Source organism: Thrips palmi, unplaced genomic scaffold, assembly GCF_012932325.1.
Source record: "Thrips palmi isolate BJ-2018 unplaced genomic scaffold, TpBJ-2018v1 HiC_scaffold_10, whole genome shotgun sequence".
Lineage (NCBI taxonomy): Eukaryota > Metazoa > Arthropoda > Insecta > Thysanoptera > Thripidae > Thrips > Thrips palmi.
In genome coordinates, this window is record NW_023144621.1 from 16,272,124 (window position 1) to 16,289,431 (window position 17,308).

A 17,308-nucleotide genomic window follows, 5' to 3' on the forward strand; every position below is an offset into this window, starting at 1 on the left:
GTAATCTGTGGCAGAAATTGAACGGCCTTCAGGAGACGCTTATCTCTTTTGGGATTACAAGTGCGGCACTTGGCGCGTGTTTTTTTAAATTTTTTTAATAAAGTCAGTGACAATAGGGAGAGCGCTTTCTCCCCGTCGAACCTCAGCAACTTGGCCGAAAGCCTCGAAATGAGAAACCCAGCACGGGTATTCGAACCGCGGAACCAGCGCGTGTCAGAGTGTCGCGATGTCACGCGGACTGTGTGACACATGTGACAATCCCACATCGTGCGACGTGACGTGGCGTGCCGGTCGGAGCTTCGCGGCTTGGCGTTTCGGCGCGTTGTGATCGGTCATCTCTCTCCGGGCCGCACGGCCGGCCGGCCTCGCTCTTTGTCTCGGCGTCGAAAAACGGACAATAAGTTGCTCGAATGTGCCATTGACACCGGACGCGTTGCGGGGCCGGGAAAGAGGACGACCGTTTTGAGTGGTTTGGAGCTGGCTGTGTTGCTGCCGGACGCGCCTGTTTGGAAAAAGCGAAAAAAGCGGCGGATAGTGCCTCAAAACCTCGACATTTTTGTTGCTCATTTTCACGGTTTAAATCTAATCCATACTGTGGTATTGCCAGGAATACCGGTTCATTCCCAGCAGATGGCTCTACCGTGTCGCACAAAGAAATACAGACTCTACACCTTGATCAATACCGTTCCGAAACGATTATGTTTATTTTTTGTTTCCAAAACGTCGCAAATTTGCCATTATTTCTATCAGTGTACTCTCTGTTTCTGTGTGTGCGCATGACGATGGCGTTCTGTGCGCACACACATACACACACACACACACACAGCCTTTTTACGCCCTTATCTCGCGCGCCTCGGATCAGGCAGCCGTCTAGTAGTCCTCTAGTCGGTCTAGGTTTCCCTCGTTAGCACCAGGAGGCTACCTCGCGAAAAGGCGGGGCGGGGCGGGGCGGGGCGGGTGAAGGTGTGCCGTGCCGTGCCGTCTGGCCGTGGCCGTCCACTTGGCGCCTCCGCGTTCGCGTTTGTCTGTCTGTCCCTTCCCCGGATTATTTGACCGGGGCGTAGACCAGAGGCTGTCTCTCTCGCACTCGCTAGCCATGAATGCCCCGCTTGTTGGGAATGGCGCTCCTTTTCCCACCGAGCACGCTGCTGCTAGCGCAACCCCACTGCAACCCCTACCACCCTCGCAATGGGCCGTGGCGCCGTGGCGTGCACTGGGGGAATTTGTGGCGTCCTCTCTTGATGAAGATTTCATTTCTCATTTCCCCCGGCAAGGAAGCCGTCTAACTTATTAACGACTTTGTTGTCACGCCGGTGCAATAAAAATAGCAGGTTTGATTGAAATTTCATCAATTTGAGATGAATCACCATTTTCGTGTGATGAAAATGGTGCAAAAACGTCATCCGAGATATTTTTTCTACTCATGAAGTGACTAGTACCGATTTTGGCAGTGTACTGTACACTGTGGAAAAGAAACTAGTTTGTCGAGGGCTAGGTCGGCGCAGTGGAGCGTCCTGAGCTCGGTCCTGGAGGAATGCCCTTCACACCTCGCGAGCTTTAGCTTTACTGCCGCGCCTTTCACCGAAGTAACTGGAAGTAACGGCGATGAGCGCGGAAATAACTGTTAACACTCTGCAAAATTAATTCGAATTTCCCCGCGAACGTCGTGTATTCCGTCGATTCCGTCAGAGGTGGAAAAACCGTCGAGGCAACGCGAGGTTCCATTGTCGCGCGCGGTGACGGAGTTTGCGAGTTCTTTCTCCATTTTTTCCCCTTTCTGAAATAAATTCCCTCTCTCCGGTTTGAATTGAAAGTGGGAGTCGAGTCCGCAACATTTCCCCGCTCCTCCCTGCTGCGCGCGTTGCCGAGTGGGTGAACGAATGCAGCGGCGCTGTGTCGCGGCTTCGACCGGAGTTTTGAGGGGGGAGGGGGGGACTGCTTTTAGAACCCTCAACAGTCGCCTACACTGTCAGCATGGCGGTGGGTGACGATTTCAAGGCCCGCAATGTCCACTTACAGTGTGCGGGCCTGCGGGCTGGGTGGACGACGCGGCTGACTCGAGCAGGACGCGGCGACTCGGCCCGGTGGCGACTGTCTGGCTTGGCGCGCGCCGCCCGCGCCTTCGCCCAATCCTCGCACGCCGCGGCACCAGATATTGATCAGCGGCGTTCGGATTGGGTTGACCTGTCGCCGGTTCGAGTATCGCACAGTGGGCCGGAAGACCGGCGGAGGCGGCCGAAACTCTAGACGCGTTTTGAGCTCCAGAGTCGCTAAATGGGACTCGAACCGAACGTGTGACCCCACCAATGGATTGTGCTCCGGACGAGGAATCCATTGGTGGGGCCACACACGTGCTCTTAGAGTCCTCATGAGCGACTCTGGAGCTCAAAGCGCGTCTTGTCCGCCTCCGCCGGTCTTCCGGCCCAACGACTGTCGGAATCGCTCTGCTGTCGCAGCGGCCTCTTCCAGTGTGCCTTGCCCCGGCGGGTGGGCAACCCAACGCACATCGCGGCGCTGGCTTGCCTTGCCGCGCGCCCGCGGGTAGGCAACCCAACGCGCGCGTTGGTTGGGCGGCCCGCCGCGAGGGGGCGCCACCGACAGTGCACCAGGCGCACTGGGAGCCCTTAGGCTGCCTTAGGCCCTCTGCTGTTTGGCGCCACCCAGCGCCCTTTTCAAATGGCAGCGCCGCCGCGGCGCGTTGATTTGCTGCAAAATTGGGCTTTTGGAGGGAAAAGGGAGAAGGGGGGGGGGGGGCGTCGAGTCGTGCCACACGTACATACTCATACGCGCGGTCACACTCACACTACAGTGGACATCAGCACACTCACACACGGACGCGCACACGGGGGTGTCTGTGTCTGTGTGACCCGGTTGATGACGGTGTTTTGGTGTTCCACTTGTGCGGCTGGACATCATCGCAAGACGCCACACTGGCAGCCGTCGCTCTGTCTCTCTCGCACCCTCGCGGAGAGCCCCGTGAGTGGGAGAGAGACGGAGCTAGCAGCGCGTGCCCGTGGCGTGCAGACCTAGGCGCGTTCCGCCCGTCGTTGCTGAAAACACGACTGACGCGCCGTTTTTTCGATCCGCGGCGAACGTCTTGTCTCTCCCGCACTGGAGGGGCGCCCCGCTTGCCCGCACGAGTGCGAGAGAGACAGAGCGAAGTCGGATGTGAACCGCTGGGGACGCGGGGGCCTCCTTGGCGTGCACATCCAGACGGACTGCCGCCGGGGAGGAAGTGGCACTGCAAAGAACTAACGAGCGGCAGTGGATTTAACTTCAACGAGTCGCAGGGAAGAAGTGGCGGCTGTCCCGTTCCGTTGGCTGTCGCGTGCGTGAGGGTCCAGGGCGCCCCGCCTCTCTCTCTCGCTCCCCTGTGGGGCGCCCCGCGAGTGCGAGAGAGACAGAGAGCGATCTGCAGTTGCAGCAGGGTGCTGCGCGGTGCTGCGCCTCGCTCCGGGCGGCCCGTTAGAGGCCAAGTCCCTCGCGCCGCCGCTGCACCGCACCGCTTTACGTAATGCTTATCACGCCGCGGACGCCTGTCTCTGTCGCGCATCCTCCCCACCCCGAGTCTGTGCGTCCGTCCGTCCGTCCGTCCGTCCGTCCCGGTCAAACGGCGGCCTGACGGCCCGGCCTGGCCGTGGCGATGCGGCCCCCGGTTCCGTCTCGCCGTGAGTGAGACAATCTGCCTCGTCGGCGAGGCGGCGCAACGCGGCGCAAGGCAAGTCGCGGTAGTACTCGCCCTGGAGTGTCGGTGTGTGTGTGGCCCGCAGTGCCCGCTGTGCCGCGACCCAGTGCCGTGCGACGGAGACGACCTGACCTAGTGCAGTGCGACAGAGACAAGCGACATGGACCCCGCCTACTCGCCGTCCGCGCCCCCGGCGATAAGCCGCGCCGACGTCGCGGCCGCCGCCAAGACCGTCATCGACGCCGTGCTCAGCGACTCGGGGGCCGCGACCTCGCCGTCGACCCCCGGGGCCTCCGGGACCTCCGGGTGCACGCGGAGCCAGACCGGGCCCTGCAGCCTGTGCATGAGCGTCCTGTGCCCCGGTGAGGACCATCTCTCTCGCACTCAAGGGGCGCCCGCCAAGGCGCGAGAGAGACAGAAACGGCTCAGTCTGCAGTGAGGATGGACCGAAAGTGCAATCCAAGCGACTCAGCGGTGGGCGTTGCTAGTGACAAGTGCACGGCGGTCAGGAAATTGACTTTTGGAAATGAGTTGAGAGGCCACGGTTTGCGTTAGATGCCACCTGGAGTTTTGTGAAACCCATCCCGGTGAAGAGACGCGCCTGGGAGTCCTGGAACGGGACGCCTTCCCGTCTGCCCGGCCCACAGTGGGCCAGAAGACCGGCCGAGGCGGCCGAAACCGGCCGAAACTGTTGACGCGTTTTGAGCTCCAGAGCCGCTTAGCAGAGCTCGAACCGAACGTGTGACCCCATCGATGGATTCCTCGTTCGGAGAGCAATCCATTGGTGGGGTCATAAGTTCGGTTCGAGTCCCATTTAGCGACTTCGGAGCTTAAAACGCGTCGAGAATTTTGGCCGCCTCCACCGGTCTTCTGGCCCACTGTGGGCCGGGTCGTTGACGGCCAGGTCCAGGCAGCCGGCAGAGTGGCACAGTGGCAGTCACGGGACGGGCAAAGTCCACACGCCGGCCCGGCAGGCCTCGCGGCCTCGCCCTTGCAGCGTAGGGACGACCTAACCTCGCCTCACTTGGCGGATGTGTGTCAGGTGGGCGACTGTACCCGCGGTTTACTTTGACAGCGCTAGCCTAGTGCTTGGCGTGCGCGATCTTGCGGCTCCCCCTTTTTTCGGCAGCATAATTGGCATTGATGGGCGACGACCAGACGCTAGTGCTGTGCTGCTGTCAGAGTGTTTTGTTGTTGCCGTGCGCCTCTGCGCCGCGGTACGCCCGGTGTAACCTCAACCGCGCGGCTCGGCGGCTCAAGGCCGCGGAATGGAGAGCGACGAGTACTGCCAAAAAAGAGAGAGAGAAAAACCCGGCGCCATTTTGGGAACTCACTCCGGGCTTAAAAGGGGGCGGAGAAAGATGAAGGCAATGCCGAATTTGGCCAGCCAAATTTTTCTCTTTTTCCTGTTTGTGATACTTGCTGACCCCTTAATTTCCTTAAAAAGTGAAATAAAGTACCGGATTACGTCATTGGGTATTTGAAGAAACCGTTTGTTATCTCGGCGGCCAGACTGGACGTGAAGTGGAGGAGGCACTTGTGGATGTGGTCCGCCGCAGTGCGCAGCAGTGCGGAGCCCTGATAGCGGTGGCTTGGTCGCGACAAGACAACCCTCTCAGGGTGGCGCCGAATCGGCACGTCACGCATTTTACCCGTTCCGCAGTGGACTTGGCAGAAGACCGGTCGAGGCGGCCAAAACTCTGGACGCGTTTTGAGCCTCAGAGTCGCTAAAAGAGACTCGAAGCGAACGTGTGACCCCACCAATGGATTGCTCTCCGGTCCATCGAGGCATTGGCCTTGTTATCACTTATCTGTCAGTGGCGAAGGCAAAGGCCTGCCGGGTTGCCTACAGTGCAGAGCCATTCCAGGAAGACGGAAAAAACAGTCGAACGTCAGTGAATGACACTTTGATTCATTGACGAAGAGGCACTGGTCTCGTCAAGAAATGTGATTTTTGCAACGCGTTGTGTCCGAGACGCAGCGCACTTCGACTCGCACCGAGGCGTCAATGAGTCAGAGCCAATATCGTCTCCGTGACCTTGTTCTCGTCCAACAAGCCAATTGCAATATGTGCATATTTTTTGGCGAATGGCGCAATGTGAATACGAATGTGCTCAGTGTCTCGGAGCGACGGCTGTGAGGATTGAGGGAACTTGGGACCCGCGGACACCCCCACTCCTTTCTTATCCTTCTCCTTCTCTAAATGATTCAGCGCAGTGTCTCTTGCGTGTCACTGTACGGGAAGGAGGAGAAGGAGAGAGAGAGGACTTTGCCTTGTTGCCCTGGTCGGGGGAGATAGCCTCTTCCGTGACCCGCTTTGACAATTAGAGGATGGGAATAGCAGTGGCCACTATGATGCAGTTTGAGGTGTCCAGTACCAATCCCGCACAGGAGACTTGTCTCTTTCAGCCATTTACCCTGAGTGTAAGCCGCCACTTCGTTAGCTCTTTTAACTGCATTTGGAAGCTTGTCTCTCACTGTTTTGTGTAATTGCATCTTTGCCACGAACCTTAACTCGGTGTGTTTGACTAACAGCTCTAACCTGTTCTGTTGCAGCCATCTGGTTCAACCCACAGAGGATGCACCCGCAAGGTGAGTTGCCTAACCACTTATCCAACTAGTTAGCTGTGATTGACGAATGGGGTGGGCTGAGCAATCGACGTCGGTCGCCAATTTCCCCGTCATCCACACTGATAAAGCAAGATTGAAATGTTAAAAGTGTCATTTTCCGGAACTAGGATAACACTTCACTAACGATTCACATATTGTAACAGCATCACTAAATTTGTTTAACAAAGACTTGGTAACTCTGTTAAAGTGACTAAATGAACGAAACTTGCGTTTCAGTCTTGCTTTGACGGCAGTGTGCGTGCAGTGGGGCCAGCCATTCCTTCACGTTCCCAGTCTCCCTCGGGATTGCTGCCGGGGGGTGAGGGTCCCATTCACGGGCGTCATGCGGGCAGGCTGATTATCCGCCGTCCGAGCAGAGCTCTCTCGCACTCGTGGGGGCGTTGCGCGGGGGTGCGAGAGAGACAGCGCGCCTTGCGGAGTCAGACCCCGAGGGCCTTCCCCCGTGCGTCGCCGCCGCCAACGAAATCGGCCGAAGGGCACCGAAAGGGGCGCAGGCATTCTTGGCTGCGGATCCTGCGGATAGTCGCCGTTATTGGCAGTGCGGCCGTGGGGCCATTCTTGGCATGGACGGCCACGGCGGCCACGGCCCGCAGCTGCAGCTGCACCAGGTCAGTGGCGGACCCTGGCCTGTGGCTGCAGTGGGTGCAGGGGTTAGGGGGTGCCTTGCTGCAGGGGCAAGGTGTGGCTTTTTGCCTACCTGGGACTGCCTCGCGCCAGGTGGAGGCCTGGCACGTGGCGCGCGTGCTGGTGGTGGTGGCCGTGCTGCTGTGGTGGACGGGGCGCCGACTGGCGGCATCGCGGCCTGCAGCGCGTCCTCCGGGACGTCCCCCGGGACTCGCGCCGCCCGCGCCGCGGCCCTCTCGCTCGCACCTGGCGGGCGGCGAGGCCGGCGAGGGGCAGCCGCCATGGCCGCCGCCGGCCGAGCACCCCGTCAAGGAGTCCAAGGCCACGGCGCCCAGGGCGCGCAGCAAGCTGAGGCTGCGCCGCTTCCTCCGCGCCGTGGAGGGCAACCGCAGGGAGTACGACGAGCTGATGGCGGTGTTCGAGCAGTACTACTCGTAGGTCGGTGGCCGCGGGTTCGACTACTGGCTTCTCAATTTCATTTTTTGCGCGAGTTTTAATCGGGGCTGTTTGATGAGGGCCCCGGGGGTGACTTTTACGGCTGGGGCTGTCGGAGGGGTGCGGTGCAGTATGCAAATGACACGAAAATTCTGGTCACGTCGGCGTGGTTGCTCGCGACGCGTTCGGCGGAGGGCTTGCACCCTTTAACGACCTCCAGCCCCCTGCACTGGAAGGGCGTGTCCAGCGTGGAGGGCCCCGTCGCCCCGTCTCTCTCGCACCTCTGCGGGAGGCCCCACGAGTGCGACAGAGACGGAGTGCCCCTGGAGCCCCAGGGCCTTGGGCGAGGGTGACGAGGCGGGGTTCCCGAGGACGGCCAAGGCAGCCGCCAAGGCCGGCGACGGACTGACGGACGGGAGGGCAGACAGGCGCCATCGCGGCCCTTAGGAACGGCGCGAACTTCCACATGGGCGGACCTTGGCGGGGAAAGGGCGAAAACACGTCCCTTTCCCTGCCTGCCGCCTGCGTCGCTCTGTCCCTCTCGCACCCCCACGGGCCCCACGGGGCGGCGCGCTAGTGCGACAAAGACGGGGCGACGCCTTGGGAATGAGTCTGCCCTTCGCGTGCAGCCCTCATTCTCGGCAGTAAAGCTGGAAGCCCTTCGGTCTGTTTACTGCCGGCGGTGACGTCATCAAGGACGCAGCCTTAAGGGCTGAAGGGGCCCGTCAGGGACGGCTTGAGGCTGTCGCGGCCCGGCCGACCGACCACTGGGTGCCCTGGTGTCAACCTGGTGTCACCATGGACGCAGGCTTGAACCCGGCGGCCAAGGCCTGTCTCGGTTGGGTTCGACTGTTCGAAATCCAGATCACCAGCGCGAGCGCCGCGCAGATTTTCCGCTCGTGGTGCGATGAACCCCCGCCCCACAGGCGCCCCCGGCTGCGTAAACAGACCCCCACCCTGGAGCGGCCCTCCCTGGAGGGGGCCCGCACTGTGGGGCTGCTGGAGTGGCGGTCCTTCCTGGAGGCCCCTCGAGAGGCCCAAGCACTGGGATTCTGGGGGAGGTCAATCAATGTTTTGGGTCACGGATCGGCGCAGCCTGGCCCAGGACCGGGGTCGCTGACCCTGGAGTGGCGGTGGCGCCAGGCCCAGCCGGTCCGGTGGCGCCGCGGTGTGGTGGTCCGCGGAAGCTCGCGGGACTCGCGGAAGCGAACCCCGCGGCGTCGCGACGCCGCGCTGCGCCGGTGGCGCCCTCGGACGGCGCGGCGCGGAAGCGGCGGCGCCGAGTGTGCCGTGGCTCCCCCGCCCCGCCCCGCCCGGGGTGCTCCTCTTCCTCTTCCCCCAGCTCGCGGCCCTCGCGGCCCTAGCGGCCCTCGCGGTTCGCGGGGTATTGATCGCGTCTCCGCCTCCCCTCGGGGCCGCCGCGGCCGCCCCTCGTCGTCGGGGCGTTCGGGGCGTTCGGCTGGCGCTCGGCCAGCTTGGCGTCGCTTCGGCTCGGCGTTCGGGGAGTCCTCGGACTGGCGGGAGAGCCTCGCCAGCGCGCGGCGTACGGCGTGTCCGTCCCTCGTACTTCGCGTTGGCTGCGGCGCTGCGCTAGCGCCAGTGGCTCTGCCAGTGGCTCTGCGGGCACGGGGCACGGCCTGTTCGACCAGTGTGGCGGTACCCGAGACTCCTGGGCACCCGACCGCCACCCGCCTGGCTGGCTCGCTGGCTGGTAAATTTAGCCCGTGACTGGGACTGTGCCAACGCTGGCCTGCAGTCCTTGCGGTGCCACCGGGACCTGGCCAGACGGACCGGGAGACCTGCCTTTTAGCCCTCCGAGTCCCGGGCGAGGGTGACGCGAGACTGCCCCGCTCCATGCGCGTCTTGTAGCTGGACAACCGAGGCCAGCGGACTGAGTGCTTGGCGCTGCGCGGCGCCGTGCTAGTGACACATTCCGGAGTTTGATCTGCACGCTGCTGGTCGACATGGAGCTCAAGCGGGAGGACTGTGAGTACCCTGGTCATTGTTTACCTGGAGTCCAGCGGGGCGTCGCGGGGGGAGGGGGGAGGTTGTCGTTCTGGTGCGTGGTGTTGCGGATCCGCGCTTCCGGGCCGAGCCGCGCCGCGGCGCCAGCGTCGCCGCCTTTGTTGCTGGAGGCAAGGGAGCCGAAGGGAACCGAAGGGAACGTCCCGCGGCCCTGGCCTCCTCCTGCAGGCCCTGCAGGCCCCGTCGCGCTACCTCCGTCGCACTCACGGCGCGCCCGGTGGGCTCGGCAGGGCTCGGCAGGGCCCGCGGGAGAGCGAGAGAGACAGACTGCTGGACCTGGACGGGGCGGGACGGCGGTTCGAAACCTGGCGCGTGTCCTTGTTGCTCCGGGGGTAGTTACTTCCGGTGTGGGTGGCAGCACTGCTCGCAGCACTGGCGGTCTGGGGCGGTGGAAGGAGTGGCATTTTGGTCGTGGGCTTTGTCTGCGCGACTGCGCGCTCACTGTCGCCCTGTCTCTCTCGCACTCGTGGGGCGTCCCGGCGTCCCCGTGTGGGTGCGAGAGAGGCAGGACGAAGGGCCGAGAGAGAAGCCCTGGTGGCGCCCACTTTTGAGTTTGTTTGCTGTTTCTCTTTCCTTCCCCGCGCTTCGCTCCAGCGCTCGTTTTGCGGTAACGCAGCCCCGCCCCTCCCCTCACTTTAGGAAGTTTTTTTCCCTCACCCTACCTGGGATTTATATTTTTATCTATCTTTATTTTGCGCAGATTTTGTAGCGTGCTGATTAAATGTGTGTGTGTCAATAGGACAACGCCTCGTTGTTCAGATTCGCCCATCTCAGGTTTTGCTGCCGGGTGTGCCCCGCCGGTCCACGTGCCCGCGTGCACCCCGTGCCTACACTGTTCGGCACTCGCGTCTCAACGTTAAAAGTCGCTGGCGGCAATCGACTCGAGATGAAGGAATTCCCTGCAGTCCTGTTTGGTCCCGGCCGAGACACGAAAAAAATTGCGATGGTCGTGTGCTTCGGCGGGACGCAGTGCACTCTGTCTCTCTCGCACCCATCCGTAAGGCCCCATGAGTGCGAGCGAGAGAGAGAGAGAGCGGTCGGCAGTGCAGCGCCGCAGGATGCAGGATGCGCTGGGGCTCTCCAGGGGACACCTGTCCATTACGCAACCCGGGCGTGGGAGCGCGTCGCGCTGTCTCTCTCGCACTCGTGGCTCGTCCTGCAGCGGCGCGAGAGAGACAGCGACGAAAGCACTGTTTTGGAATCGCGCAGACTGCAGTTTGGCTCCGACTCGCAGTGGCGGGGGCTGCTGTCGCCTTCAAACCGAATGCATGACTAATTTTTTTTGTACACTGTACCCCTACGTAAATCTGTTGTGTAATCTTTGGGCAGGCGACAGTATTTCGGAATTTTTTGCTCTAGATGGGCGAGCAGTTTGGCTGGCGATGACCCATGCACGGTCGCTCTGTCTCTCTCAACACTCGCGGGGCGTCGCGGCGTCGCGTATCGGTGCGAGAGAGACAGAGCGACTGGGGGTGGCAGGGCGAGGGGTGGCCGTGCCGTGGCCGTGCCTTGGGCGCGTTGGCCGAGGTCTGGGCGGCGTTGTGGCTTCGCGGCGTCGCGGCGAGGGGAGGTTTATCGAGTCGGTAATTGCCTGTTGAATTGGCGTGCTTTTGCGCTCGGACATGGCGGCGGGGCGGCGCCGTGTCGCAGCTCCCGAGGTGGCTGAACCCGTCAACCTGCACTGGGCACTGTCGCCCGCCGGCTCACTTTCGCTCTGTCCTTGTCCGAAACGGCGGTCACTTTTTGGCGTGGCTACGTCGATTGGGCCTGGCAACCGCCTCACAGTGGGCCAGGACACCGGCGTGGAGAAGGCCAAAACCCTAGACGCGTTTTGAGCCGCTGAACAGCACTCGAACGGTACGTGTGACCCCACCAATGGATTCCTCGTTCGGAGAGCAGTCCATTGGTGGGGTCACACGTACCGTTCGAGTGCTGTTTAGCGACTCTGGAGCTCATAACGCGTCCAGAGTATTGGCCGCCTCCGCCGGTCCTCTGGCCCACTGTGCCACGGCGATACAGGCAGGCGATACCCCGCGCTCGGCGCCTGCACTGCCTGCTGGGCCTGCTGGGCGTGGGCCGAGGGTATTGGCAGGGTCGTTTATTTGCCCGACGATAGGGCCTGACCCTAGGGCCTGACCCTTGTCGCGAGGGGACTCCGCGCGCCCGGTGACCGTTTCCGTCGGTTCGGCCTCTTCTTCGTTATGTCAGTGTACCGCCTCCGTCGATTGTGAGGTCGCTCGGCTTACGTGTCGTACTTATCGCTTTATGCAATGATTGTCGAGTTATTTTGACAGTGTCGGCACGGCGCACAGATTGGCCAGAAGACCGGTGGAGGCGGTCAAAATCCCCGACGCGTTTTGAGCTCCAGAGTCGCTAAGCGAGACTCGAACCGAACGTGTGACCCCACCAATGGGTTGCTCTCCGAACGAGGAATCCATTGGTGGGGTCACACGTTCGGTTCGAATGCTGTTTAGCGACTCTGGAGCTCAAAACGCGTTTGTTGGCCGCCTGCGCCGGCCTTCTGCAAATCCACCGTGCTTATGGACGCCCCCGACTAATGGCTGCCCAATCCCTCGGCGTTGTCGTTATGAGAAATTCATGCGCACGCACACTGGAAGGGAGGGTGGCGCGCGGGGTGGGCCTCTAGGCGCGACCGGGCAGGCAAGCACGCGGTGCACGCGGCGGCGCGGTGTCCGCTCACCCGTGTGGTTGCCGCCGGCGGGAAAAGGGGAGAAAGAGAAAAGTGGATTGCGTGGAAACAGGAAGGAAGGCGGTGGAAAGTGGGCACGTATCGCAAGGACGTCGCACGAAAAATAAATTTGAAAGCAACAAAAAGAGCAGTCGCGGCCGGTATTTGAACCCGGGCCGGCGCCGCGTCGTTGAGGTAACCCGTGGTCGGCGCCCTCGGCCCAGCGATTACCGCACGGGCCGCCGGGGCAAATACTTGGTCCGAACGGCATCGATTGACTCGGACGCCCCCGGGAGTGCGACAGAGACGGAGCGACGCCTTTCTCGTCTTTTTTGCCACCGCGGCCACGCTGCCACGCGGCGACGTGCTACTTGGCACCCCGCCTGGGGGCTGCGGGGCTGCACAGAGACGGAAGAAAACGAAGTGAGGAGCGCGTCTGTGTGCCTCTAGAGTCTAATGACGAGGAGTGCACTGCCTGGAGGGAGTGAGGGTGGGCTCCCTTCCTCCCGTGGTGAATATTGGAGCGCTGTGACAATTGCACGGAGTGTCACTGTTAAAAATTTCCGCCTGGGAAAAAGTTGCCTCCGATCTTCGCAAAATTCCAAAACCTGCCATGTTTTGATTTGAGCGGGTTTTCAGCAGGTATATATATATACAAAAAAGAACTGTTTTTAAGATATAAAATGTGGCCCTTGGAAATTTCTATCGGAGCTTTCAAAACTCACTTCTTTGAATTTTCTCATTCGTTTTTAACAGTGCGGTCCCCGCCGTGCCTCGTAATTTGGCGCCAAAAGCGGCCGCAGCCATTGGCTCGCAGTCCGGTCAGCTAGTTAGCTCGTGTTGGGCGGACGCCATTCTGGTCGGGACGCCCGGGCAGGCACAATCGGAGTTGTCCGTCTCTCTCGCACTCATGGGGCGGCACAATCGGAGTTGTCTGTCTCTCTCGCACTCATGGGGCGTCCAAGTGCGAGACGCCCCATGAGTGCGAGAGAGACGGACAGGTGATTGGGCAGGGCCTGGCTGGAGGGGAAGGCGGGAAGGACGGCTGCGGCCGCCCTGTGGATAGAGCGGCATGGACGGATCGATTCGTTGGCGGAGTTAGGCATCCCGCCTGTCTGTCTCTGCCTGCGCTGTTGTCGCTCTGTCTCTCTCGCACTCGCGGGGCGTCTCGAAGGGGTGCGAGGGAGACGGTGGGGCTTCGCCGCTAGCCGGCGGCACGCTCGTAGACTTGCGTGTGACCGGCAGGCCGGTGCCGAAGAGTCGTCGCTCTCTCTCGCACCCACGCGGGACGCCCCATGAGTGCGACGGGACGCGCCGACGAAACGGAATGAGCGAGCGTGCGGTGGCGCGGCGGCCGTGCTGTGTTTGGAGGGCGGACACGGCGGACACACGTGGCGGCGTGGAGGGGGTTGGTTGTCGGTGAGGGATGTGCGTGTAGCGGTGTAGTCGCGTTCGGAAGGTCGCTTGGTGGTCGCTACTCGCGCACCGCCGGTTTTAGTTCAGTCTCTGGCGGAGGGGATGGGACTTCCCCCGTGTGGGTAGGTCGGGGTGCATCCGCGCTCCTGCCCTGTCTGGTGCACTGCAGACGCCCCGACTTGTCTGCGGCGAGGCGCCGGTTCGCTGCCTTTGGCGAGGCAGTGTGGCTTGGCCACCTGTCTGTCTGTCTGTCTGTCTGTCTGTCTGTCTGTCTGTGGGCGTGCCCGCGGCCAGGGGTCAGTCCCTGACGGCATGGACAGGGGGCTGGTTCCGAGAGTCGTTATCGTCGCTCCATCTTGTCTCTCTCGCACTCACGGGGCGCCCCGTACAGGTACGAGAGAGACAGGGCGTCTAGAGGGGGCGGCGGCATCGCCAACAGCCAGTTCGCCTGCCTGCCTGCCTGGCTTTCAAACAGCGCTCTGCCGCTCGCCCAATGAGTGCGAGAGAGACAGGGCGACCCTACTGGGCGTAACGGGCAAGGGCGTGTAGCGGGGGGTTGGTATTGATAATTCTGTCACCCGCAGCGCGCTGCAGCGGGCCGATTCCGAGAGTCGCTTGCTGTCTCCCTCGCACTCGCAGGGCGTGCCGTAGTGCGAGAGAGACAGCGGCCGGCAGCGGGCCCTCCCGACCGGAGTGCTGCTTGATGGCATCTCGCGCGCGCCGCCTTGCTGCCCTGAAAACAGCGGACCGTAGTGGCAAATTCCGTGCCGTAGTTTTCTTTTTGGCGGGCGGTGCCTTTAGCGCCTGCGAGGTAGGCAGGAGACCCGGCCCGCAACACACCGCTGTGGAGACGGTGGCCCACCCTGCGCCTGTGGAGACGAAAGGGGCAGGGTAGGCCACCGTCTCCACGGCGGTGTGTTGCAGGACGGGCCTCTGGCCTACCTCGCAGGCGCTCGAAGGGTCGACAAGATTTGTTCTGGACCACGAATGATCGTCTTTGGCTATTATTTATTTGGCCTTTCATGTCGGGGATTCGAACCCGGGGACGCGCGAGTGGCGGGCCAAGTCGGCGGGCGTTTATAGCGTGCTCGGCGGTGCTCCCCGCGCCGCGGTAGATAACGCCCTGGAGACCGCAGATAACGCCCCCGCCCCCTGGAAGGGCCAGAAGGCGGTGTCCGTGCCCTGCGCCCTGCGGATGGCCCTGCTTGACCTTCCCCCACCCCTTTTCCCCGGTGCAGTCCCGAACAACTTTATGCGCTGCAGTGCCATACCGACATACAGTGCAGCGAGCGCCGCAGCGTAGCCGCTTTGCGGCAGAGCCTCGTTTTGTTTAGTTTTTGTTTGTTGATCGTGAAAAATGAAAGCATCGGCCCGTCGAGAGCGTGCGCGGTGGGCTGCCTACGGCTGCCTAGCCTCCAGGCTGCTCGGACAGTACGGACGGGCGCGCTCGGTCTCCCTCGCACTCGCGGGGCGGGGCGTGCAGGTGCGAGGGAGACAGGTGCCTGCCGTCTGATTCCGAGCACTGCTTTCGTCGCTCTGTCTCTCTCGCACTCATGGGGCGGTCCGTAGGGGTGCGAGAGAGACAGAGCGACGAAGCAGTGTTCGGAATCGGACGGCTGGCGCGGGGCGTCGGCCGCGGCGATCGACTGACTGGCTGCCCCGCGGCCTGCGCCTGCGGGTCGCTGCGGGTGTAGGGCCGGCCAGGTTGGCAACCGTGCCGCCGCCTCGGCCGCCGCCTCGGCCGCCGCGCCGGGGAGCCAATGGCTCGGCCAATGGCCGCCAGTCCCTGCGCTTCCTTCCGGCCGCCTCTGTCTCTCTCGCACTCGAAGACGCTCAATGAGGAGCAACAAGGACAGAAACTAATGTATTCGCTTTTCGAAAGGGTTGTCGAAAGGGTAGCACCAAGGAGTCTCTCTTGGCTGCGCCGCTGCGCGAATCATCAGAGACACGAAGTAGCGGGCGATCCCGGCCTGAAAGGACCGGCCGTCGCTACTCGGCGCGCGAGAGACCGCCGTTCCGGTGGACGGGGCGCGCGGCGCCGCGCGGGGTATCGGCAGGTCATTCATTTCGTTCATTTAGCCGTGCGGCTCGGAAAGGGAAGGAACCGGGTGGGGAGGCTTTGGCCGAATTCCGGACGGCGTCGCTCTGTCTCTCTCGCACTCGTGGCGGGAGGGTGCGAGAGAGCGCGCGCTGCTGGCCGATTTCAAAGTGGATGTGGCAGCTCGGCGGCCTGGCGGCCTGCCGGCGTCTGGGGGTAACTGGGGTCCTCGCCGCTCGCGGCTCGCGGCCGGCGCCCGCGGAGGCAGAGATGTACCCCGCGACCCCGATGAAGTCCTTGGCGAGGGCCGAGCCGGGCGGGGCGGCGTGGCGGCGTGGCCCAGTGCTCGCTTTGCCGGCAGACAGTGCTGTCTCTCGAAATAGCGCCAGGTGCGACCGCCGCCCCGCCCCGCCCCGTTCTCTTGGTGGCTCTCCAAGGGGATCGGAGAATAATGTCTGTGGCTCTCCACGTCGGAACGGTCGGAACCGATATTGAAGGGTCGCTGCCAAAGCATTGTTAACGCCTCTGTCTCCCTCGCACCCGCACGGCCCTGCCAAACGCCCCGCGAGTGGGAGAGAGACAGCGCGCATTGTGCGCGGTGCGACGCCGCGCGACACCCCATGTCTCGACGCCACGCCGGGGGAAGCCCCGCCCCTACCTTACGTTCGCGGCCCTGTCCAAGGCTTGCCCCAGCCTTACCCCTAGCCGGGCCGAGCCTTGTAGGGCGTGGGGCGCCCCTAGCAGTGGAAGGGCCATGCCCTGCGACCTGCGGCCCCGCCGCCCCGCCAGTCGGCGCCCGACGGTCGCGGTCGCCGCCTGCAAGCTTGCACTGCTTGCACTGCTTGCACCGAGGCTCCAGGCGCCCCAGCGAGCTAGTCGGCCTCCCGGGTCTTCGCCGCTTCTCGTGTCGGCGCGTGCGAAAGTAACGGTGACGGGGTTGGAGTGGAGCGTCTGGGCTGGAATTTCAGCGCGGCGCGGCGCGGGGTGCTCGGACTTGGAGCGCGCGACACCGGATCTGGTTGACACTTGCACGGCCTTCCTGCAGGCTGATTCCGAGCAGTGCGGTCTCTCTCGCTCTCGCGTGGCGCGCCGTGCTGGAGAGAGAGACAGCGTCGATGCACTGTCCGGAGTGAGCCTACAGGCCGTGCTCCCCGTCTGCGCGCCCACCGCGTGCCACTGCGTGCCACTGCGTGACTTGGTGACTGCGTGCGCCTTACCGAGTCCCGTCGGCGTACCGCCAGCACCGGGCCGGTCTGCGCACCGGTCCGGTGCTGCTGGGCCGGCGTGCCGCTTGCAGTGCAGTGCCGGCCGGCCGAGTGGTGCCGAGTGGGGAGCAGATCGCCCAGCCTGCAGACTGACTCCGAGAGTCGTTCCCTGCCCCTCTCGCACCTGCACGAAACGCCTTGTGACTGCGAGAGAGCCAGAGCGACGAAAACGACTCTCGGAATCAGTGTGCTGGCGAGTCAGGGCAGCCAGACGCCTCAGCCCGGCGGCCCGGCGGCCCGGCGGCCTGGGAGCTGGGACTTGAAATTCAGCCCGCTGCGCGCTTCGCCCGCTTTCTCGCAATCAAGCCGTTTGGCAGGCGCCACTACACCGCTAGCGGCGGCCTGCAGCCTCACTCTGTCTCTCTCGCACCTGTATGGAGCACCCCACGAGCGCGAGGGAGACGGTGCGACGTTTGGAATCAGTCTGCTGCAGTCGGGCTCGGTCGCGACGGGGGCGGCGGAAACGATACGTCGTGTTCCGTTCTCGATACATCGAACGT

At 62.8% G+C, this 17,308-nt stretch overlaps 1 protein-coding gene across 6 annotated transcripts in view; it reads left to right on the forward strand.

Moving 5' to 3' along the window:
• Window positions 1-17,308, forward strand: part of LOC117653991 (reticulon-1-A) — a 30,620-nt gene that overhangs the window by 9,433 nt on the left and 3,879 nt on the right. For 3 of the 6 annotated variants that reach the window (XM_034400098.1, XM_034400134.1, XM_034400143.1), the window contains one exon: window positions 6,242-6,277. The exons of 1 other annotated variant lie outside the window; for it this stretch is intronic. In XM_034400098.1, coding sequence (XP_034255989.1) covers window positions 6,242-6,277 — 36 coding nt within the window. Of the gene's footprint in view, window positions 1-3,830; window positions 4,048-6,241; window positions 6,278-8,985; window positions 9,362-17,308 lie in introns of those variants that run through there. 2 more of the 6 variants (XM_034400117.1, XM_034400141.1) reach the window with 2 other exon arrangements.